At 41.9% G+C, this 24434-nt stretch overlaps 2 protein-coding genes across 6 annotated transcripts; one reads left to right on the plus strand and one right to left on the minus strand.

The window, feature by feature from the left end:
- Positions 1-664: 664 nt before the first annotated feature.
- PAK1IP1 (PAK1 interacting protein 1) lies at positions 665-9877 on the minus strand. The gene is made up of 10 exons (XM_042836143.1): positions 9795-9877; positions 8991-9153; positions 7122-7242; positions 6952-7026; positions 6130-6182; positions 5513-5658; positions 5331-5428; positions 3830-3929; positions 1918-2044; positions 665-1194 (listed from the first exon to the last, which is right to left on the minus strand). Exons 1-10 carry the CDS (start codon positions 9855-9857, stop codon positions 1037-1039), a joined length of 1104 nt encoding a protein of 367 aa, XP_042692077.1. The 5' UTR covers positions 9858-9877; the 3' UTR covers positions 665-1036.
- LOC122169776 (tRNA selenocysteine 1-associated protein 1-like) lies at positions 9654-23135 on the plus strand. Of its 5 annotated transcripts, none has more exons than XM_042836155.1 (11): positions 9654-9729; positions 10777-10957; positions 12797-12885; positions 13884-13960; positions 14054-14196; positions 14719-14850; positions 15729-15848; positions 17907-18102; positions 18606-18651; positions 19457-19625; positions 22826-23135. In XM_042836155.1, the coding sequence occupies exons 4-10, from the start codon at positions 13931-13933 to the stop codon at positions 19591-19593; spliced, it is 804 nt and encodes a 267-aa protein (XP_042692089.1). In that variant the 5' UTR covers positions 9654-9729; positions 10777-10957; positions 12797-12885; positions 13884-13930; the 3' UTR covers positions 19594-19625; positions 22826-23135. The 5 variants fall into 5 exon arrangements, with proteins under 5 accessions (XP_042692089.1, XP_042692126.1, XP_042692115.1 ...); XM_042836161.1 differs by lacking the exon at positions 9654-9729 and adding an exon at positions 10039-10092; XM_042836170.1 differs by lacking the exon at positions 9654-9729 and adding an exon at positions 10579-10685.
- The last annotated feature ends 1299 nt before the right edge of the window (positions 23136-24434 follow it).

A 24434-nucleotide genomic window follows, 5' to 3' on the forward strand; every position in this document is an offset into this window, starting at 1 on the left:
TCCCACTGTGTAACTGAAATAAGACTTAGGACAAAATTCTGTTCTTGCTGACTGAGAATGCTGAGAATGCACTGTCAGATGGCTGACATTTTATCAAGGTGACAAACGTTTCAAATGTTAGATTTTTTTTTTTTTTAAACAACATGATTCAGATCAAGGACATGAAAAAATATGGTATGGAGAAGAGACAGTAAAACCCTATTAACTCTTCCATGTAAACATACATGCTGTACTCTGAACAAAGGATTTCAATCATGTGAACCCCCAAAGCCAATCTATCCATGTTTCATTCACACTGGAATTTTGGAAGTTCTTGAAAGTATACAATGTAAACTTTTAATAAACACTCTTACAGTGTTTCACTGAGTCAGGAAACTCCTATAAAAAGGGGGGACCTAGACTTTATATAGGGTGCTCATAGGGAGACTTAAAGAAAAAATTAAACGCATAGAATATAGAGTAAAAAAGCAAATATTCTGTTCATAAAATCTCTGCATAACTCTGGGTTAAGAACTAAAAAGCAGTTTTTTGTGAATGTACGAATGAAAAGTGCTAATATTGTAAATAATTTGAATATATTCCTTCTTAAAGTAGAAGTCATGAGAAACAAAGGCAGATTATATTTTCAGTGGTCTGAACAGAGAATTTTCAACATAAGAATGACTTATGAGTAAAGAATATAACTTTAATAGGCATTTAGCTGAGACACAAAAATTTAACTGAGACAGATGTAGCTATGTTTATCATTTTAGCTGCCTATTTCAGAATCTGTTAAAAAGTGTATGCTGCTGTAAATACAAAAATACAAGCATTACGTACTGTGAGTTTATTTCAGCCTCATTCTCTCAGGTAAAGTTGCCATCCCTTTTACTATTTCTCAGAATGATCAGCCAATTCAGCTGGGTAAAAAATAATTACTCTTGAAAACCGTATCAGTTCAGAGGTGTTTGTCCCGACAAGAAGTTTTAAAACATCCTTGTAAAAACTACAGCAACACCAGCATTTACTTCTTATTCAGGAGAAAAAGCATTCGCCTTCATTCTGAGCTATTCGGCTTCTTTTTCTTCTTTTGCAGTGGAGCTTCCAATTTTCGCTTAGCTGGAGCAATTTGTCTGTGTTGTTTTGTCAGTTTACCACTTTTATTCGTCCCACAGACTTTCTTCTTGTCTACTGATGGCTTCTCATCTTCATTTGCTGAAAAAAGCAAGAAATTATTCACTCTGACATTTATTTCCAGTCTGTAGTCTAAAACGTTACAGAGGCTTATTTGTATCTCCCATTAAAAAAGGAGGAATTTAAGCCATAACTGATTTACAGCAGAGTGTGTCATCTATGCTACTTTTTATTAAGAAAATCCCAAAAGAGCAAATATGGAAGTAATTCAGTATACAGGAAAACAACAGCAGCAAAAAAAATCAACAACTCCTGCCACCAACCAACCAACCAACCAACCAACCCCTGGGCCAGACTTTGCCCAACTGCACTGGCATCAGATCTAAGTTCATAGCAGTACAGGAACATTCCGTTCTATCAGACTGTTCATTCCTTTGTTATCTGTCCTGAAAGCTTCAGAGTTCAGTTATTCCACTAAAGAGAAACAAAGCTTTCATATCATAGAAGTGAAAAGATGTCCTCTCATTACAATGCAATGTATCACAAATTAAGTTTCCACAAACAGAAGAACCATTTCCCTCAGTTCCAAATCATCACTCAGTTTCTGTGTGCATCTGCTCACAGTTTCCATAGTTGTGGCTTTATTAAGTGCAGGCCTGAGACTATTAAGTAGATGTAGATATCTATGCAACTTGCCACATCCCCAGTTCCTTAAACTACAAAAGCATACAGTCAAAACGTCCCATTCACTATCTTACATTTCACAGTCACGTTAACAACTGAAAATACAGATAATTTTATTACCTTGAGTTGATGTTGCAGTTTTTTCACAATTTTCTTTCATTTCTGAAGCTTGGTCAAGCCACACTGCAAGGCACGTCAGCCTAGCTTTGGTGCTGACTTCACATAATAAAGATGGCACGTTTTTAATCTGAATATGGAAAAAGGAAATTAATTAAACATCCCTTCTATTTAAAAATTTACTAAACTATCTAAACGGAGGAAGAATTGTATGGCCCAGTTCCCACTTCTTTTCTGGAGAATCACAGAATCATAGAATGGCCTGGATTGAAAAGGACCACAATGATCATCTAGCTTCAACCCCCCTGCTATGTGCAGGGTCACCAACCAGCAGACCAGGCTGCCCAGAGCCACATCCAGCCTGGCCTTGAATGCCTCCAGGGATGGGGCATCCACAGCCTCCTTGGGCAACCTGTTCCAGTGCTTCACCACCCTCTGAGTGAAAAACCTCCTCCTAAAAATGGTAGGGTGCCTAACAATGTTAAGAAGCAGAGGCTGCACACAGGTTAATAGGCACAGTTACAGCCCTGTTTCTGCTACCATTCCTCAGTGGTGCTTTTTATAAAAAAACTCCCAAGAGCTGCCAGTGCACATCTTGCTAAGTGACATCAGCATGCTTTACCATGCAGAGGTGGTCTGACATGATGAATAAGCAGACGAGTCACAGGCCCACAGAAAAAAGTGAATGTTTTCAGAAGTTTATCCAGATTACAAGGCGTTTCCAGTAGAGTTAAAATAATTTGAGTTAAGTTACTGCACCAGGTTCTTTTTGTCCCTCACAAAAACATGGCTGCTGATTGAAAATAATCCTTACGTGGTGTGTTTCAAATTGCTTAACTGCATCTGTGTGCTCAGCTCTGCAACTGTTGAGCAAAATCCTACTACAGGTATCAAGGGTAATGTGTCACAAACACACGTGCAAAACAGCAGCACTGATCCTCTAGAAACTACTTCTAGAAAAGGTATTGTGCCCCTCAGAGCTGGGCAGAGCAACCCACACAGTTATGCAGGGGTTCACAAAGATTTGTCTGCAGTAAGAAGAAAGAAAATACATCACACGCTTGGTCAAAGTAAAGACAACGTTACAGAGGAAGTTAAAGAGTTCCTTGATCACTATTTCAATCATGCAAAAGCAGACCTGGGATTTCAGACAAAGGAGAAAAAAGGATTCTCACTACTGCACTTAAAAGAATATAAAAACCGTCACGAGGGCTGAAATTAAAGTGTATGAATTCAGAATAGAAATACAAAGTGAGATTTATTTCAATGTTAAGATATTTATAGCAGAATACAGAAGAGCCCTTATTATTGGGCACCAAATAAAAAATCTAATTCTGATTTTACAAGGCAAGTCCCAGAACAAAACAGTAAAGAGGGGGAACTTGAAAGATAAGGCACAATTCCTTGTTAAATCGTGCTACTCAGAATTGTTGGGAAATACATGAAATAAATGTACACAGAATAGTAATGGACTTGGTGATTTAAGGTCTTTTCCAACCTGAGCAATTCTATATGATTCTGTGATCTGAGTTTTTCTGCACAACAGTTTTTTGCACCTTTAAATGGTTAGCAAAAGCCAACAGCACTACACAACTTCACTGCAGTCATTGTAACATACCTAACTGTTTGGACAGTGGTAAATTTTGCCAGCTATATTTGAAGAGAAGCATGATTTCATGTATAAAAGAGAGCTTCATAATCTGATTTTATAGCTTGTTAAAAGAAAAGATGCCAAAATATACAGGTGCATAAATTATGCACATATCTATGTGCACTGAACGTAATGGGGAGAGGGATCAAGACATGCAGATTACAAATAAAATTCCACCAGTGCTTTAAAATTGATTATTACAACAAAACACTCCACAATTCTGACTGATGCTTTTCCGTAAGTTGAGCAGTTCAACAGACCCACCTTATTAAGATCCAGATTCCACACTTTAATGTAACCATCACTGGATGCAGTAACAATAACATGTTGTCCTTCCCTTTCAAAACTATAGATATCTTTTATTCTGTGAAGAAAATGTTATACTTGGTTACTGCGTAACACGGCAGATCCCTTCAGAACAGTAAGCTGACAGCAATTAAAGCTGCACAGGCAACAGCACAGGAGTCAGTTTGAACAGTGAAAAAACCCACAAAGGACAGGCAGTAACTTGGAAAGATGACCTATTTTGAGTGCTGCCATTTACAGTAGGAATACATGTCCTTGCTAGGCAGATAGGATTCAGTTCAGAATGTGTCAGTACCTTTAAGTACACACTATTGTCTGCATCAGGGGCACAGTAGTTAAAGTTTTCCTGTTGTGATTAATTAAAATAATTAAAATCAGAACTGGGAAAAATACATAAATAAATACACGACATCTCACACATACATAAATAAATGTATACAACAGAGAATATCCTACTGTCTGGAATGAATACAACTGTTATGTTTTATGTAAGTATCCTAAACAATTAGAAACTGTAAAGGCTGAACGTTCTTTAGACAGCCTTGCCTACTTGCCAAATACCAGTGCCCACTTTCAGAAATACATGAAATACACTGAGAAAAACTGTACACATATATATGTAAGCACGTTTCATATACATATATAAAAATGTTACATATATATGGCATGCATTTGATATCAAATCCACTAATTTGGTAGAACCTTTTGTGGTTTGATCTCCCCACTTAGCAGCTTTCCACTGCAAAGACACCAGGGTGAGCAGACATTCAGAGGAACCAGGCACCCTTGAGCAGCTCCCCACCAACCTGCTGGGTAATTCACAACTGCCAAGGGTGCAGCTGTCATAAGGACAGACCCGACTGTGAGAGTCAGACATCACAAGATGTCTCCTTTCAAATGTGCCTGTCCAGTATAATCCAGTTTGGCAGTGGAAACCCTGTTGAGCAATTTTCATCTCATTGGCTGAGAAGAACTACAGAACCCAGTGGCCCCATGGAAGGTTTTTGGTATTACAACTATTAGAGATGTATCAGTTCAGACACAACAAAGCTTTGAGGAGGGAAAAGAGAGGAAGACCTTCCTGGTGAAAAAAAGTATTAACGCACAGGCACACCAGTAAATGTAGGTCCTATATTTAAGACATATATTTAGACATGATCTATACTGATCTGGAACTTAAGACCTTAATATTTTACACAGTACTTAAATTGCTAAGGTTAGAACTGTAATATTCCTAATTCTAAACCCAGCTGTTTTTGTAGCATGCAAGGATAGCACAGTACTTCTGCTTATGCCAAAAGCAAACAAGTCTGTTCCAAACTTGGAATTTAGCACATTGAGTAAATTTACTTTCTATACAAATACAAGAACAGTAGTAAAATGTGTGAACACTGCAACTTTGTATACTGAGTACTCAGCACTGCCATAAATATTGAAGTAGTACACAAATATAAGATACCTGTTTTCATGAGCTTTAAATTCACACAGACATTTTTGAGAGTCACAGCTGTAGAACCTTATAATTTCATCATCTCCAGCTATGGCAAGGACAGAATCCTTGAAATGGGAAAAAAGAAATGCAAGTGTGATTAAATTCATGTTTCAAAGCAGTTAGCTTCCCAGCTTTTCTTTTGTACTTACTGTAATAAATCTAATGGAAGAAATTCTTTTCTCTATTGTGATAGTGCCAGTGATTGAAGCTGTATCGAGTTTGTAGATATCCACTTTATTTGTTATCACAGTCACATATTTCTCTCCATCAGGGGACCACTTAATTATGTGGGCATCTGTAGACAGAGGAACATTCTTAGATACAAATACACAGTTTTTTGTATTCTGAAACGCATGAGACACTAAAAGTGAACATCCTTCTAGTGGCTACCTCCTATGTTCTAGGTGAAGCAGAGAAAAATTCAGAGAAAAAAAAAATCTAGTAAATGTATGCTCTTAAATGTTCATTTCTGATTAACAGAAGTGCATAAAGGAAGGAAAAAAAACCATACTTATTTAAATGTCCTGATATCAAACTTCAAGGGAGGAAAAAAGGATTTTTACTGTCACTATGTTTTCCTTTTGGTAAATGACTACAATTCAAGGACACGTACTTTCCAGCATGTGTAAAATACATGGTGAAAATAGCTCACAATTAACTGACTTGTGGATTTAACACAGTCTGCCTTTCCTTCTAGAAAAAGAAAACAAAAAAAACCCCAACTGTCTAATTCCACTTATTAATGGATTTAGACTGATAAACTCACTTTGCTTCAGGTTTTTGATAAAGGCTGATCGTCCTTCTACAAGATTCCAAGTTCTGAAAGACAACAACAGATAACGTGCATTCTGGTTAAACGGCACAGTTTAAGACAGAAGCCCTGTCAGCTCACATCTGAAGGAAGCTTTTAAGCATCTCTCTATCTTTCAGTGCTTTCCTTAATGCAGGAGAAATTGATGACTTAATACATTGCTTGTACACTGCAAGGCTGAATCTGTGATATTCATTTTTTAAATCAGTTTGCAATGCAGAGCACAAAAGGAAGCCAAATACCAATTTGTCTTGATAACACAGCATGCTTAAAATACTTGTACATATCTGTAGCAACTCATATACACTCCAAGAGTAAATTTACTTTTCTAACACGGAATAAAACTCGATGGCTTTAATTTTTATTCCAGAACGCAAATGCACACATCTACAAGTGACTAAAAAGAGTTAGAATTCAGCAAGAAGAATCATAGAATCATAGAGTGGCCTGGGCTGAAAAGGACCACAGTGCTCATCGAGTTCCAACCCCCTGCTGTGTGCAGGGTCACCAACCAGCAGACCAGGCTGCCCAGAGCCACATCCAGCCTGGCCTTGAATGCCTCCAGGGATGAAGCTAGAAATAGAAAACACTATTTTAAAAAGACTTGATAATATTACTTGTACTTAGAACTTTAAAAGACAAACAAATGATTTCATGTGAAGATATGCTTCATCAGTCTCACACAGTCTAGTCACAACAAGGAATTGTTGCTTATAGCAGAATTTACTAAATTACTGAACTATAATTCGGAGCTCTTCTTCATTAGTTTGGACTCACCTTAATGTTTTATCTGTTCCTACTGACAAAGCTAATTTCCCGGATGGATGAATAGAAAGAGATGTCACATGCCCTCTAATAAAAACAAAACAAAGTGTTAGCCACATATATTATTTACAAGGAAAATAATCATGGAAACTCATCCGAATATGCAGATTTAAGAAACTCACTTATGCGCCTTAATGGATTTCAGGCATTCCCATCTCTTTGTATTCCAGATACAAATTAGTCCATCCTCAGCCCCACTCAGTAGATGTGCAGTACCATAGAACTCCAGACAAGTTATTGTGCCTAGAAATTCAAGCCAGAGCTATCAACAATCTTGTACATACTGAACAGTTACCACACAGAGAACATATTAGCTAACAGAGGTGCTTCTAGCATTGAAACTAGCTACAGACATTCCTGTTACATTTGTTGATGTGCTCTGTTAGTTCCTCTACAGTCCTACATGTCTGAAATGTCTGATCTGCTCTCTGCCATAGCAGCACTTGGCCAGCACGGCGCAGGTGACACACAGGTTCTACCAGTGATAAGCAGTGTTCTTACATCAAAGCCTTGCTCTTGGCACTCAGCTGAATTTACCACTGTCCTGGTTTCAGGTGGGACAGAGTTCATTTTCTTTATAGAGCCCGATATGACGCTGCGTTCTGGCTCTAGGAGAAAAGCAACACTGATAACACAGACGTTTCAGTTGTTGCTGAGCAGTGCTGCACAGAGACAAGGACATTTCAGTTTATCAGCTTCTCGTACTGCCCTGCGAGTGATGGGCTGGGGGGGGACAAGGAACTAGGAGTGGACAGAACCAGGACAGCTGACCTAAACTGGCCAAAGGGATATCCCACACCATATGTCATCATGTGAACAAACTATAAAACTGGGGGAAATTGGCTGGGGGGGTGCAGCTGCTACTCAGGGACTGGCTGGGAACTAGTGGTGAGCAACTGCATTGTGCATCACTTGTTCCGTACAAACATAATTATCATCATCACTATTTCCTTTTTCTCTGTCTTAGCAAATAGTTTTTGGGTTCTTTTTTTCCTTTTTTCTCTCCTCCATCCCACTGGTGGGGATGGTGAGCAAATGGCTGTGTGGTGCTGAGCTCCCAGCCAGCTTCAACTGTAACAGAAGCACCCTGTTTACTGTACATAAGTTGAACACAGGTACCACGGTGAATTTAGCTCCATTGTACTTCTAGACTATCAGAAGAAAAAGGACAACTGGGATTGAGCCCCAGGTGACCTGAACACATTTATATGGACTAATATCAACTGTCTTTTTGACAACTGTAATTTGGGAAGCACACAAATCAGGCAAGGTGATAAGGAGGATGTGACGAGGCCTCTTCTCCCAGGCACCAAACAGAAGCCGAGGAAATGGCCACAAGTTGTACCAGAGGAGGTTTAGGTTAGACATAAGGAAAAACTTTTTCTCTCAGAATGGTCAGGCACTGGAATGGCTGCCCAGGGAGGTGTGGAGTCGCTGTCCTTGGCAGTGTTCAAGAGGTGCCTGGATGAGGAGCTACGAGATGTGGTTTAGTGCTTGTGGTAGCGGTGGTGATGGGAGGACTACATGATCTTGTAGGTCCTTTCCAACCTTGTGATTCTATGATTTTAAGGCACAAGGCAATCTTCCTGGCAGCAGTAGCCTGTCCTTACACACAAACCATCTCTTTTGGGTGGATGATGGCACAAGGACACTGAGAAAGATGGCTGTTTGGAGCAGGCATGGTCTGGAGAAACTGTCCTGGTAGAACAAAAATCATTCTTAACGTCATTTCCGGGCCATAAATTCTGAAATGGGTAAAACTAAAAACATTTGGAAGCAGCAGATGTATTTGTGGTCTGACACCTAAAACAATTTTTGGATTTTCACGCTCAAAAGCTTGCCTTGTTTGTATCATCAGACCACGGTGGCTGAAACACCACCACTATTGAAGACTACAGCCTTATGAAAAGCAGAACAATCTGAATTTTCTTTTTCTGGTAATGAACAAATATTCAGAAACTGAGCTCTGAGTTTCTATCCCTGATGCATACCATTGTGCTGCAGCAGTGCCCCATGCTCCACCTTCTTCCTCATGTCATAGATCTGGATCGACTCATCCCTGCTCCCTGTGACCACATACTTGCTGTTCACTGCTACGGCCGACAGAGAAGCAGTGTGGGCATGGTGGGTAAAATCAGGGGTAACCGTCCAGGGCTGTGAAGGAAACAAAACGAAGGGGTCTTTCTGAAGAGCAGATCCTCACGGCTTCATCAGCCAAGAAGTGACCAAGATAAGAGTTCACAAAATCTGAAAAAGCCGACGTGTAAAACGCAAAGAAATCACACTTAGCTACAAGGATGATGGAGCAGCATCGAGTTAACGTGCTGTTACAAGACCAGACAGGGCGATCTCAGCGCCCAGACCACCTGTTATAATCAGCCCCGCTTTCAGACGCGGCTGTGCGCACGCAGGACCCGCACGCAGTTATCAGCAGAGGACTTTGGCGGCCCGACTGCCCGTTCTCCCCCCCTGACACCCGCACGCCTCCCGCCTGGCGCCGGTCCTCGGGGATCACGTGGCGGCTCCCGGTGCGACGAGGCCGACAGGAAGGCAACAGGGCAACGAGTCGCGAAGGACCCGCCGCTCCCACGCGCCGTGGGCCGAGCCCGTGCTTGCGGGCGGCCGCCCCGCCCCCGCCGAGCTTTAAAAGCCCACCCCGAGGCGGCCCCGCGGCCACGGCCCGAGCGAGAGCGGCAGCGACGACGACGAGGAGCAGCAGGGCTGCCTCAGGTGGGTGGTGGCCGCTGGGCCTCCGCGCGTGCTTCGCCTCCCCTTCCTTCCTTGTGCCGCGTTACCTGTCCGGGCCGCGCAGCGAAGCCGAAGAGGACCTGCTCGTAGCAGCCGGCCACCAGCTCCATCGGCGTGGTCGCCCCGCTGCGCCCCGTCGCCGGCTCTCGGCCCGTCCTCGGCGGTGCCTGCCGGGGGGCGGCGGCGCTTTGAGGGGCGGTGGGGAAAGGCGCAGCGCCGCGGAGTCAGGCGCGCTGCGGGGCAGCCCGGCTCAGGGGTCCTCGCCGGGTAGCCCGGCTCAGGGGTCCTCGCGGGGCGGAAGCGCGGGGCGCGCGGCTCCCGATGGCGGCGCGGACGGCGAGAGGCGTTAGTGCGGGCCGGGGGCGGGAGGGCCGGGCGCGGGAGGCGGGAAGCGAGCGGTCGAGCGACGCCAGGCAGGGAGAAGCGGCGCCTCCCGCAGCTCGGCGTATCGGGGCCGCCCCGACAGGGCCCGTGGGGCGTGGAGGCCGCGGCCGTTAGGCCGCGTCACCCCAGTGGCGGCGGGGGGAACCGAGCGGTACAGCCGTGGCCGCCCTGCCTCCCCCCGCTTCCTCCCCACTCTTGGCTTCCTCGTGATGTTGCTGTTTTTTGGCGCTTTTTATTGCCGTGGGGCGCAGCAGGAAACGGGCAGCGCGGCCCCGGCGCCAGGCTGCTGCGGCGGAGGACTTTGGCCGGGCGGGGCGCTGTTGTCGCCCGCGGGGCGGCACGGCGGCGAACAACCCACCCGTGTCCCTCTCTATGGTAGGCCGGGAGGGGCGGCCCGGCCTGGCCTAGCGCTGCCGAGACGGCGGTGCGGCGTATTTACAGCTAATGTGCAGCCAAGCCGTGGGGGCTTTTCGCCTATGTGGAGAGCCTATGTAAGCCAGAGAAGGAACTGCTTGAGTTCCGGAGGTTATACCTGCCCCACCGAAGGGATAAAGGTGCTGTGAGCGTAGCTGGGCTTGAAGGTGTACACGCCACGTCACACGCGTGCTCTCTCAATTGGTTTTTAAATGTGTTTTTGACTTGCAGTGAAAAGAGGCACCACTGAAGAGCGGATGGGAGAAGAGTACGAGAGCAGTTGTGCATGAGTCTGCAGTAACTGTGGTCGCAGAGCTGTTGCATCGTTTGCCCTCTCATACTTTTTTTTTTTGGTGTAAAGTTGTGTTGTAGTGTTTGGCATCTCCTGGTAAATCTGCACGAGTGAAGAGTGGTAAGTTTTCTGAAAATAAATAAAATAAAGCATCATGCACTGGGGAATGCAAAGATGAGTATTCCAGTACTGAAGGCATTAAGCGTTTGAGCTTTTTAATAAAAGTAAGGTTTAAGATAAGGAACTGAAGTTAAGAAACTTAAATTAAGGAACTAAAGGCTATTCTTATTAATACAACTTCCTTAATTGGAAAAAATATGCTGATGATCATCCCTTAGCACAGTTACGTTTAGTGACAGGTTATACACTGACCTTACTGGTGTGTCCCTGTATTTAAGGACTTGTTTGTACTTAACTGGGTGTGAAATGGTGATGGAGATGAAGTGCATAGCTACCTTGTGTGACACCATGCCCATCCTGTGTCAGGATAGCGTAACCCATTTTCAGAAGCACCGTGCTGAACTGTTCACCTCCTTGGCCACACCTGTAAGGCATTACAAATACTCTGTAATTATGTGAACGTGACTCCAACCAATCAGTTTGTAGAGTGTTACATAACTCGTTATGTGGAAATGGGAGTTAAATTCCAGCAATCAAGCATCTGCTTAGAAGAGTTACCTTGGACATAAAAACAAAAATGTGTGAATTGGAAAAATAGTGGTGAATTGGAAATGTATTATCCCCTTGCACACAATCCATAGGTTGCTCTGATAGTGATGCCTCCCGTTTATTTCCACAAAAGCTACAACTGACAGAAAAAGCCTAATAGCACTGTTTTTTGACATAGTCACCAACATTAGCTGTGTCCTTTTGGTAGCCATGAACAAGAGCCTGCAAGTCTGTACCAGCAGAGGTGACCCCCTGTTGCTACTGTTGAAATACATCATTTACTGTGCTCACATCTACCTTTTGGTCTCCTTAATGTTCAGCAACTGTTGATGAATGTCAGTGGGTGCTGTTTTTTCTCCATGGAGGAATTAAATTCCATCCCTTTTTCATACACGCTTCCGTGTCAGATGCCATTTTGTCAGGCTGCCCCTCTGCTGCTGTCTGTCCCATGGCAACAACGTGGAATGGGCTATTGGTGGGAAGGTTCAGCCTTTACTGCCACACTACAACATCCACCTCTGGCATTGTGGGTCTACATAGTAACATAGGGGGCATTGCTCTTAGAGCAGCCCTTGTATTTTGTAAATGAAAATGTTTTCTGGGGGACAGGAAAGGTTATCAATTGGAAATAGCTGTATGCTTCTTAAGGGTGTCCAGGATTTTAATAGTAGGAAAAGGTCCCTCTTAGTTGCTAATTCATTCGTAGGGAAGTCTGAGAAGAGACAAAAGACAAGATATAACTAAGAAAAGATTCAGAGAGGGAACAGTTGGATCAATTTTACCTTTACTGTTCTTTCTTTATTTACTCTCTTATTCATCAGTGCTTAGGAGGTATCACTGCTCCTTTTCAGCTGTGTGACTTTGTGCAATAGGAAGTTACAAATCCTTATTTGGCTCAAAAGGGGGTGGAGAATGGGGTGAAGCAAACCTTGAGATATTGTAGAAAACAGCTTGCATTTTGTTGCCTTGTTTTTAATTATTTTAGAGCTTGTAAATTGTGATCTGGTGTGTTTTCTAGACATGAGTAAACTGTAGGTAACTAAAAAGCTGTTTATAAAATGTTGTAGTGCTTTGGACAACAGGAAAAATCTGTGACCTGCTACAACTTCTAATTGTAGTGCCCTTAGTCATACATCGTTTTTATTTCCATTGCTTTAGCAATGACAAGTCAGAACTTACATTCCCTAGCTGTGAATTAATAATGTTAAAACTGTTAGACAGAGTGAACATCTTTGAAATTAATTGATTTCAGAATTAAGATTCTTGGTCCTCCCTCACACTTTCTTTCAGCTGAAGGATTGCAATAAACTGAACTGTTGCATCTGCGTCCCTTGAAGAAGGCAGAAGACAGATTTTTTTTTTCAACCATGACGAGCCAGGTAAGATCATTTGGTGAGAAATTCAGGTTTGTAGCATCTAAATGGGTTCCAGAACATTCAAAATCCCTGGTGAATGTAAAGCTGAAATAGCTAGCTCACTCCGAGTGGGGTATTCTTCTAGTCCCATGATTTCCTCTGGTAACTGGTGGCTGTCCTGTGTATGCTTAATTGTAACAACCGAAACAGGTTGGAAGCATGGCATTAAACTTTGCAGTTTGGATTATTTGAGCATGAGTTCTTCTGAAGGATCTTGCAAATAACACTCTCTATGTAAGTTATGTAGAGGTGTTCTAGAGGAAGAACGTTAAACACTGCGTAAGTAAAGTTAAAAATGATACTGAAAAATACCATTCTTATTTTTGGAAGTTGTTCTTCAGAAGATTGAATGAGGGAGGCAACCTGTTAATATGGCTTTTTTTTTTGTGTTGTTTTTTTGTTTTTTTTGTTACCCCACATTTTTTAAACTGTGGCTTTTGGGGTTTGCAGTTTTTTTGTTGTTGTTTTTTTGAGGTGCTTTTTATGCCTCTTTCTTCCTGGCCTTGCATCTGGGTTTAGCGCTTTCCCTCAGCCAAGTTGGTTTGTGGTCTTCTTTCTTCTTACGTTCCATTAACGGGCCTCCTGTTGTTGTTCCTGGCCTGGGAGAGTAGCCCACTGCTAGCTAGTGAGGAGAGGCATCTCATAGATGCAGAGAAGAATTCCTAGGAGAGGAGAAGTAGGGACAGCTGAGATCCCTTTCTGAGCAAGAATGATAGTTTGATATATAAATTTTTTTGGCTCACTATGCCACTGAGGGCTTTTTATTTTTTTTTGAGAGTCTTAGAGCTCAGGTGGAGCACAGTCCAGGCCTGGAGCTACTTAACATTTAGGATTGACCAGCATCGAAGGACTAACTGCTTTCTTCCGAATTCCAAGAGGAAGCTGTCAATCCGTTAGCCAGCTTGACAAGTCAGGGGAATGTGGCTGTTCATACAATCCTTTGGCTCTGTTATTTTTGCCAGGCGTTTTCCCCAGAGGCTGCTTTCCCTCATGGGAGGCGGAGGGAGAAATGGGACCCCAGGCTTCTTTCAAGGGCAAGGTGAATATGGGGAAATCACCTGTGGTGATGGGGAGTGGGAGGGAGGAATGTAAATGAGGCTAAATACTATAGAGGTGTTTTTTATCCCAACAGGATTTACTTGGGAAAAAGCGAGAATGTCTCCAGGCCTACAGCTGGTGGAGAACACCGCAGAAGAAGCGGAAGAAAAAGAACAAAATAAAACCAGGAAGAATAGAGTTTGTTAGTGCTACTACTACTACCAGCAGTACAGTCAGGTAAAGCCCTTGTGACATGAAAAGCTCTGGCTCTCTTTATCTGCTGAGGTTGATGGTGACCACTGGATGTCATCACTCACTTGAAAAACTCTGTGATCACTGGCAAGCAGTGGCAAAACAGTCACAGCCATGGCTGAAGTATGAGCTAATTTGTCGGGGTATTTCTGTGCCTCTTGTTTGGGCAATCATAGAATGCTTTGGGTTGGAAGGGACCTTTAAGATCAGCTAGTTCCATCCCCCTGCTATATATAAATAAAACCAAGTAAATATGTTGATTTTTGAAACAAATTTCTGAAAGAAAATGGATCCTTGTTGCTAAAGCAGTAGAGTTAGACCTACAATACCAGAGAACTGTATGCTGGTGTGATGGCATTGCAGTTCTGTACATTTCAGTGTCTTTTGCACTGAAGTGCTCTAGACTAATTTGTCTGGTTCCAACAAGCTGTAATATAATAATTGTTTTAATACTGGAATCACTATTTTGGTCTGAAAGTTTTAAAACTGTTCTTTATCTTCTTAAAGACCGGATTATTCAATATTTGTTGGGGAGCTTACTCCAGAAGTGGATGATTTCCAGCTCTATGACTATTTCCTAAAGAGGTATCCCTCATGTCTTGACTGCAAAATAGCAACGGACCTGCTGGGATATTCCAGGTAATTCAGTGTAAATTTGTAATGCAGTTGGTTGTGCCTGCTTCTGTAGTGATATGTAAGAACTCGTGGCAGAACTTCCCTGCTTTTTTTCTGAAGCAAGAGGAATGAGATTAGTCTTAAGCACTGCTTTTCTTAGCAGCACAGGTCCTTGAGTTTCTGCAACGCTGGTTTAAGCAGTTAGTTAACTTTGAAAAGCTTTGATTTAGTCATGTAGATTTACATTAAAAAAAAATAATAATCAGATGCTGGGAGAAGGGAGAGCTGTGCACTGAAATGGTGCAGCTTTGTATCTGTCATCTGCAATACTGAGGTCAGAATTCCCATTCTTTGTGTGGGAGAAAAGCACGAGGCCTGGCAAATCTGAGGGGTTTGGGAGACTGAATGTAATTTCACTGATAGTAACTGAAGCCTAGCTGAAACTGTTGGCCATGCAGTGAGTGAAGCAGGAATGAAGGAGTTTATGTTCAGGCGGTGCTGCCTGTAACAGACTAATTCAAGAAGCTTAAGAGAAGGCAGTTAAAAAGAATACTAGTGTTCTACAGTAGCTGGAGTGTGTTAATAACTGATAAATGAACTCTGTATATGCAGAAATATAGAATCTGATTACTTATGCAGATAGCAATTAAAATGTATTATTCTGCTGGCTCTCAGCAAGTTGCATCTTATTGCTAGCAAAGAGCAGGCTTTTTGCTTCTGGCCCAAGTTTTTGATTTGGTGAAAGCCTCTTCGGTGCATGTGCATATGCCAGAGAGGTTGCTTAAAGTAATAGAAGCGATCGTAGCTGCTACCTTCTGTTTTTGTAGAAGACAAACTGAATTCATTAGTCTTGTAACTGTTATGCATACTAGAATTTGTTTTCTCCCTTTTGAAAATTGTAGAGGGTATGCCTATGTCAGATTTGGTGAGCAAGGTGATCAGATGAGGGCACTGCAAGACTGCCAGAATGCACCAGGTCTGGGGGGAAAACGAATCCGGCTGAGCATAGGAATTTCTAAAAGGTAACCAATGAGTTGTGCATTGATACAGTTATTCTAAATAATCAGGTTCTCGTAGCTCTGCCTTTGTAAAGTCTGTGGCCCTTGCTGTAACGGCTGTAACACTGGCTGTAGGATGCAGTCTACAAAATGAAAAATGCAGAGATTGTTTTGACTCCCTGGATTTATCAGCCTGTTTCAGGATTGCTGGGGGAATCCAACTGCAGTCTAACCACACAGTGTAGCTTGGGCTTATCTGCTCTTGCAGCCAGCTTTATTTCATTTCTTAGCAAAGCTGAATGCATTTGTAAATATTTTTCAGGTTTGGGCCTGAATAAAGTAGAAGGGACAGGGAGCTTTTGTTCTTAGACCTTTCTCTCTAGTTAGAGGAAAGAAGCACATCCCTGGTTTTACAGTAGGCTGGTGGGGAAAAGAATTCTTAAGTGGGGAAAAGACGTAGGAATATAGGGAGAAAGTCAAGGGGAATTTTGCTAGAACTGTTTTCAAAGTACTGTTCTCTGCTTTCCAGTAGCTTAGGCAGTGGGGAGTGTAGCACTTTCTGAGAGGGATTTTACTCTTTTCATCTCAGGTCTGTCAGTTACTTAAGGCAATTCAACTCCGAACATTTAAAAGAATTAATGCTAAATTGATAAATTTTGATCCAGGATACTGGGAAAAAACCCTTCATATGAACAATTTCAGTATGTATGTGAGGTTAGCTTGTGTATTCTGTTCAACAGAAAGAAATGTTACTTTTGTTTCTGTTTACCTGGCATAATTCTGCACATGTTGCCTCTTTTTGCTTCAGAATGGAAATGCTGTTGCCTGAGAGAGCACTATCTAAAATTGCTGTGACCATAGTTACTTTAGAAACAAAACAGGTCACACAAACATGTTTCCCTGCTTCTGCTGTCCAGAAGGATGTTAACAGTGCTTTTAAGGAGGAATGCAGTTGGAAGCAGAAGTCTCAAGATAATTGCTCCCTACAGGAGCAGGACAATAGGATATCTATATTAAGACCTATGTACTTTACAGTGATGAAACAAATACAACGTAGGTATTAAAATTTACATCATTAGTATGTTTCTGAAGGGCTCAGTATCTGTCTTGGCATCAAAATATCCAGTTGTCAAATTAAACAGTTTGACATGAATGTTTACTCATTTTGGTGACTGTTTCTGAACTCCTTCAGTTTCTATTCAGCGCACACAAAAATGTATATGACTGATTTTTCTGCTTCCCCACTTTAAGAGGAGGTCTGCCTGTGTAGAATTAGTGAAAACATGTCTAAAAAGGATTTTCTGCAGTACGTAGCATGGTTATCTGAATGTCCTTTATGCAGTGTGCATTAGTTTTAGTTAAGATAACCCTTGTCTTGATTCTCGCCACTTGTGTGAGGCTGCCCCAGAGAAAATCTCAGGCAAGGGGGAGTAATGAAAATTAATCACGTGGCCCCTTTTTCATTAAGAAAAAAAAAAGTGTATTTCATAGTTTTCCCCACTGATTTGGTTGTCTTGCTGAACAATTAGAAGTATGGTGTTAAGCAAGACTGGCTTCACCTGACAGCTGTACTTGGCCACTATTGAATGCTTGATAAACTAAACTGTGCAGGTAGAGGCAAACTAGCAGGCAGTGTAAGATGCTTCTCTGCAATGGATAATCTGACTTCATTCACATCTTTCTGGAAGAAACATCTTGTAATTAACCAAACAAAATATGAAAGGGTTAAGACTGCATCTTTAAAGCAGCTGTGCTTGATAAATGTCTTTGGTCTTAAATTAATCTTTGCAGAGCACAAAGGCTTATGAGCAGCTTGCTTATGCCAACACTAAGAATACTCTGTATGATAATAGTGTCAAAGCTCTGGATTTAATGCAAAACAACTGCTTTTGATATTGGCGAAGGTGAGGACATCTGCTGTTTAAATACAAGATCTTGTGCCGTGCCTTAAGCTGTCACTTAATGCAGCTGTTTAGGAAAGCTTCCTTTTAAGCTTTGAAATGTGTAAGCTGGCACGTTGTGTAACTGGAAAACTGGGTTTACAGTTTGTGGTTCTCAAACTCTCAACTTTTCGTGTTTCAGACTGAAAGCGGAATTCCAGCGGTACCAGTCATACAACTACAATGATTATTACCAGGATTATCAGAACTACTACTCACAGTGGAATTATGATGCATATGCTGAGTATAACTACAACTCCTATGCTGCCTATGATAGCATGCAAGCTATTGGGGACTGCTCTTTAGGAGATGCTGTTATGGCCCCAGCTGTGTTTGAGGTAAAACACACTACGCACTTGTCTTAAATAAAGAAACTTTATGGATATGGATTCAATTGTGTGGATTGGAGCAAATGTGTTCTGAAACTGAAACTATGCTTTCTGCTTAGCATGGAGATTAAAACAGCAGACTGCCTTCAGAGGTATCTGTGCTTATAGTGCTTATAGTTTATGCACAGAATTAGTGGTTGATACGTTATTTGTTTATGTATAACAAATAACAGTTTTGACAGCACAACTATGTATGCTTCTTCTGTTCTTTCTTCCCCAGTATGCTTTGCTCAGAGCAGATAGCTGTTGTAAATGATCTTATCTTGGTCAGTTAGTCAGTTATGACCTGCAGAAGTCCCTTCCAACCTCTACTCTAATACTTGCTTTCATTTAAAAGTAACTGCAAGGGTAAATGGCATTTTGTATGTCTGTGGAAAGAGAGAATGTCTCAGGGTAACAGCATTATTTTGAATTTATAAAGCTTTGTAAAATGATTAAATTCTGTCTTGCAGGAATCTTCGGCTATGGCTGAAATCAGTGATGACCTGCTTACTGAAGGTAATGATGATTCTGTCAGTGTGTCTTCTGTCTTTAGCCATACTTGTGCCCTTAAACGATACTAGGCTGGGTGAACTGGAAGAGGATCTTGGAAATGGAGCTGATACAAGAGTCAGCCCTCTGTGGTTCATCTGAGATCACTTAGGGGTTTTAAAGCTAATATGACATATACTATATGAAAAAATGAGGCATCTACAGTAGGGTTCCTGTAATTGTGCCTTCAGTCTGTTTTGAAAAGTTCTGATGTGGGATTTATTTTCCTTGTATTGATCCACTAAGCAGATTCTACATGAGGAAACTCATTCATAAGCATGAGCTTTGTTTTCCATACCGTGAGGTAAAAGCTTTACATTGCAGGTTCTAAAGGGGGGTTTCAGCTTGCACTTACAGATTTGGTACAAAATGTAATTCTTGGTCTTGGGAAGCTTGCAGGCAGTTCCTCGTATGGAGGCATCTTGTTCTTGTGTTCGAAGCTTTATGACATGGAGTACATAGTATAGCAGAAATGAATACATGATTTTTGTGAAGGTTTTGTCGTTGATTTGTCGTTGATTTTTGTCGTTGATCTAAACCTGATTTTATCTTGAATGACAAATAGAGTCCTAGCCTTCTAATACACAAATCCCCAGAAGAAAATCGGAGTAGTCACGTTTGTTTAAAGTTTTAGGGGAATAAACGTCTTATTAAAATTATTCCTAAATCTATTTACTTTGGTTAGCAAAAATGTTGTACTAGGCATATCTCTTGACGTTTTTGTGTGCATACCTCAGTGCTGATGCTTTACTTACTGGGCTTTTATTTTCAGATCCACAGTTGTATTTGGATGTTGATGAAATGAACAGACAATTTATGGAGACAAGTGAAGAACTCTATGATTCGCTTATGAATTGTCACTGGCAACCTCTGGATACGGTCACTTCTGAAATCCCCTCTGCTATTTAAGTGTCTTATATAGCATGGCCGTTATGACCAAGGTGCTAAAACTACACTTCTACATTATTCTAGATCATAAGTTTTAAAGCACAACGATAGGTTGGATTTTTTTTTTTGCTATGCTTTTGACAGTTTCTGTAATCTTCTTTTTTTTGTTCATCACTCTATTCTTGGAGCATCATGAAATCATGTAAATATTCTAGAAATGTAAAGAGTTAATTGAGGTCTAAAGATAGACTTGCCTGTGTAAATAAAATTTTGTTTCTGCAAACCTGCCAGCAAGGGACTTCACTCTTACATGTGTGTAGGACATTCTCTTCTGGCTTACAGAATTTAATTGGGGGTAGTAAGGGCATCTCATTCATCTTTATTTTGTATGGGTGTTAGGACACTAGCAAAATCTAGCACTCACTTGTAGACTACTTGTTTAGTTCAAAAGTACAGAGTGGGAAATGTTCCTAGGTTTTGCTATGAAATTTCTTGTGCTCCCTTCCTCCTGCAGACATCTGGCACTGTTATTAATCTGCGTCAGTTAAAATTGGTTTATAAACATGGTACTTTAAGCATACAGAAGTTCAGGCTTAGCTGCCATAGCTGCCAAAGTTCCATGGACTAAGGATGATCCCTGCTGTCAGTTTCAGCCTCAGCGTTCAGCTCTTGCTTACCTTTCTAAGTGTTATACTTCTCAGCTCACACTTCATACATTTACAGTATGCATGTTGTATACACATGTATACAATGCACTTTTCAACCTGAAAATTATTGGAGATAACTTGCTGGCTCAAAGGAGGGAATAACACATTGGGAACAACAAAAAGCAACCAAAACCACAAATATCCTAGTAACAACTCTCCAATTTCCTCCCTATCGTTGACAATTTCTGTGATATTCCTGGTGATTTAAATGTTTTCAGAGTTAGGAGGTTACAGAACTTTGAAGTGATGACTATTCAAAGAAAGGAAGGCGGGAAAATTAGTTTCAAGTTAGCAATGTGGTTCTTCTAAACTACTCTCATCTTGAAAGCTATAAATTATTTTCCAGACATAGGGTTTAGTTAACCCTCTGTGTATTGGATTACTTGTTACTTAATGTATGTAATGATAAATAGGTCAGGCTAGAGACAGTAGAATATTCTAGGAAAAAAGAGAGCAGAAATTGCTGTAACAATAGCTGTGGAAGCTGCTAAAGCCAGGTGAGGTGGTTTGATACTACTGTGTGTATTGTAGGGGAGATCTAACTGTTGTGATGGCAGGCAAGAATTAAGTTCTTTGGCCTTTTTTTTTTTTTTTATGGAGTGGTGTAGGTTATGGCTTGATGCAGGTAATGAAAGTAGTGGTTATAAGCTATGTGCTATTCCTGAATGAGCTGATGACCAGAAATTCCCTCTGTTTTCTTCACTGTTTAAGTTGTGGTGGTAATATTGTCATAATGTTGCCATGAAGCCAGGACGTTCTGAAATAGAAGAGGCCTTTGGACTACTAGAAATGCGTTCTTCCTGCTTTTAGTGCAGGCATATGTGTAGGAAGGCAGGGGTAATGGCATCACTTTGAGCAGCTGCAGCTAGCTCTCCCCAAAGCAGAGACACACTGGAGCTCAGTACAGGGATTTGTTGGGCCATTCCCCTGTGTGAGGTGAGCCTTTGGAGCATTAGTGTGAGGGGATTTAGTAACTAGAACATGATGTTAGGTAGAGGTAAAAGATGGAGAGAATTTAGAGGGAAATGACTTGCTTGTGTGCATATATGGAATTGTTTCAGGGGACTAAGCAGGGGAAAAACTCAAGATGATAAGCATAGGCTTCTTGAGTTTGGATGGTGGTGTTAAAGCTTCAAAAGCTTACAAGTTTTGCCACTTCAGTTGTACGTAGCTGTAGTGCTTGAGCTTAAAAGTACAAATTGGTCAGCTAAGCAAAGGATTTTATATCTAGCATCCTGACTAGCAGCAAGACCGCTTCCAGGTCTGTGCCTGCATAATAACTGCTTTGACAAAGTTTGCATGGCATCACTGAACCCTGTGTTTAGGTTGCCTTCATTACGTTATGGAAATATTTGTTGTTTTCCACCAAAAATGTGATATTAGGAATATCTGTTGCCATAAATACTGTGAAGTACCTGTGCTAATTTTTTTTGTATTAGCAAAGTTGGTCTATAATATGTGAATTGTGTAATGAGGGGCCCATGTAGGTATGTGATTTCACTTAGTCTGATACAGTGATGGTGTATGACCAAAGTATGCCAACCTCAGAAAAACAAGTCTGTGGCCACCCCATTTTGTGCAGTCTTAATGCTCTATGACTGTTGTCAGATACATGCTCCTTCTGTTCCGGACTATGAAGTGCCTAGGTAGTGAAAGTACTATTTTTTTTTTTTGTAGCTCAGTGAATGAGAATTGTTTGGGTCATTAGTTCTCCAGATCTGAGAAATGTTGGTAGCATATTCTTTTGCAGTCAACACTAACAGAAATGAGGTGAGGAAAAGGGTATTGGTTGCAGCTGGTGTGCAACAGTTCTACAACAGTTTTCTGACCTCTTTTTCTGTCTCTTGAGACTTATTGGTGTATTCCTCTTTCCCGCTAGGAGTGTGTACATGGGATTAGGATAGTGTGTGCAGTACAGTTCTTTCCCATCAGAGCATAGACGATGGCAGGTTTCTTCCTGTGCTGTTACTGGTGGATGGCCAGTACAGGAAGATGGAATTGCACCAAAACTGCTAGAGTGCTTCTCTGAGTCTTTTTACTAAGTAAACTCACAACTGTTTGACAACTGCCAGTCTTTTTAGCTGAACACATCATGTGGGTGTCTGCTGTCAGTTTATCAGATCTGCAAAGATGTGATGGCAATGGGAGCTTGATTTGCTTCAGATTTGTTAAATTAAAAATATATACATACTACTTCAACCCCACTATAGCTTGCTTCTAGTTCTGTTTTATTTCACCTAGCTGAACTGGTGTTTACTTTTGTTTTAAGTTTTCTACAAGAATACCCAGTAATGAGTAATTTCATAAACTCTTTCATTTGGGTACAGCTGCAATAGAGGGTACCTTTACACAGAACCTGCAAGATTGTTCAAGAATAGTAGTGTTTTGTTTCCTATCTCTTCTGTGATCAGGAAGGTTTGAGGGGCTACTACTAATCTCGTGGTCAGTGAGCAAGGAAAAAGCAACTGTCAAGAAAGATTAAAGAGTTCTTAAAAGAATGCATGAAGAGTAAATGGTACTTAAGCCATGAATGTTTCTTTTTGCAGGGATGCTCTGGACCAACCGCTTCTATCTAGCGCTACCTCAAAGTAACGTGCAGATATAACTCACAGGGAAGATTGATCAAATGGTGATGATCCTTATCATACTGCTGGATGCATATATATTTGCCTTTTTGTTTTGGCTCACTTTTAGCAACAATTAACCCAAGTGACACATGTTAATGGACACTGACTACATTTGCAAACATTTCTGAGTCAAGAGTGTCATTAAAGGCCTGTCACTGTTTAGAAATTGTTCTAAATAAGAAAAATGGAAGCAAAATAAATAAAGCAGCATTTGAATTTACGGAGAAAACAGCGTAGCTGCCTTTGATGCTGAGCTTGAAAAGAAAATCATGTTACCATAATATGGTTACCTTAATGTAATTAGTGTGCATGAGAAAAAGGGAATTGTATTTTACCTCTGCCTAGCTATTAGATAGCCAATGCAGATGTGATTTTAGTCAGATCCCCAAGGAGAAGCCATTCCAGAAGTCAGCATTTTCTCTGCTCAATGTGTTTTCAAAGGGCAATTTATCTCTCTTTGTGAATCTTGCTCCTCCCAGATTGGAAATGCATTGTGAAACCCTTCTGTTAAGTTGAAATTTAGTCCGGTAATCATGTTCTAGACTAAACATGAGGGTTTTTCATGTTGTGGAAGGATGGTGTTGATGCAAACCATCCTGCTGCAAATGAAGGTGTACTGACAGCAGGTGGGAGAAGAAAGCTCTGAAAGTGCAGAGTGTGATATGAACTACCTGGCAAGTAATTCTGCTTGGGGGGAAGGGGGGTTCAGAAGTCACTTGTATGGCAGTGGAGGCAGGACTGAGGAAAAGAAAGCTAGCAAGTTCTGGAAGACAGCTGGGAAAAAACCAGACAGGGGGTTAAAAAAAAAAAAATATAAGGCTGAAACAAGCAGCAGAGATTTAGTGCAAAACTCCTGACTGAGACTCCTGTGGCACTGCCTTTGCTCACTGATCAGCATTTCCCTCAGGTGTGGACTTTGGGCGGACACACGTGAGAGGGATGTGGGCATCTGTGCCACTGAGATGATGCGATGGCCTCGGTCACCTTCTGGGCCCTCTCCACCTGAAAGCATTCTATGATTGCCACCTCCTACACTATTTTTAGCACATTCTGTACTTGAGGATGCACATTTGTGCTGAATTCTGTGCAATGAAGGTGCTGCGCCTCCCTGCTCTGCTCACCCCCACACAAATCACTGCGCTAAACGTACCACAGAGCCACAGCTGTACCCTTTCAGTACCACGCTACAAAAGGACAATTATTTTACGTGTTTCCAATTCACAACAGAAAGGCGTATTTCCTTTCGAGGAAGCGCAGGCCGCGCTGAAGACTCCGTCCTTCTCCCCGCCCGCCCAGTGAGGCCGTGCCCCGCCCGCTTGGATCGCCCTTCCCGCTCCGCTCGCCAGCAGCCCACGCGCCCCGCGCTCGCGCCGGGGTTTCCCGCGCAGCCCCGCCCACCCTGCGGCGCGGTGCACGCCGGTCCGTCGCCGCCGGATGACGCGACGGCGCGTCCGGTTGACGAGAGGCGCAGTGTGGTTGGTCGGAGCCGAAGCCGGAGCCCGAAGGGGGGTGGGGGCGGGGCGCAGCG

This window comes from Centrocercus urophasianus, unplaced genomic scaffold (assembly GCF_019232065.1).
Source record: "Centrocercus urophasianus isolate 14NV4802_14NV808 unplaced genomic scaffold, USGS_Curo_1.0 seq_11, whole genome shotgun sequence".
NCBI classification, from domain to species: domain Eukaryota; kingdom Metazoa; phylum Chordata; class Aves; order Galliformes; family Phasianidae; genus Centrocercus; species Centrocercus urophasianus.

Excerpts from the sequence above, each read along its gene's own strand:
- LOC122169776 (XM_042836155.1), top strand. The coding sequence starts at position 13,931 with ATGGGACCCCAGGCTTCTTTCAAGGGCAAG. Across the intron at positions 14,851-15,728 it reads GACCTGCTGGGATATTCCAG|AGGGTATGCCTATGTCAGAT; the intron begins GTAATTCAGTGT and ends TGAAAATTGTAG. Across the intron at positions 18,652-19,456 it reads TGATGACCTGCTTACTGAAG|ATCCACAGTTGTATTTGGAT; the intron begins GTAATGATGATT and ends TTTTATTTTCAG.
- PAK1IP1 (XM_042836143.1), bottom strand. The coding sequence starts at position 9,857 with ATGGAGCTGGTGGCCGGCTGCTACGAGCAGGTCCTCTTCGGCTTCGCT. Across the intron at positions 7,243-8,990 it reads GGCACTGCTGCAGCACAATG|GCACAATAACTTGTCTGGAG; the intron begins GTATGCATCAGG and ends TTGAATTTCTAG. Across the intron at positions 2,045-3,829 it reads GGAATCTGGATCTTAATAAG|ATTAAAAACGTGCCATCTTT; the intron begins GTGGGTCTGTTG and ends TTCCATATTCAG.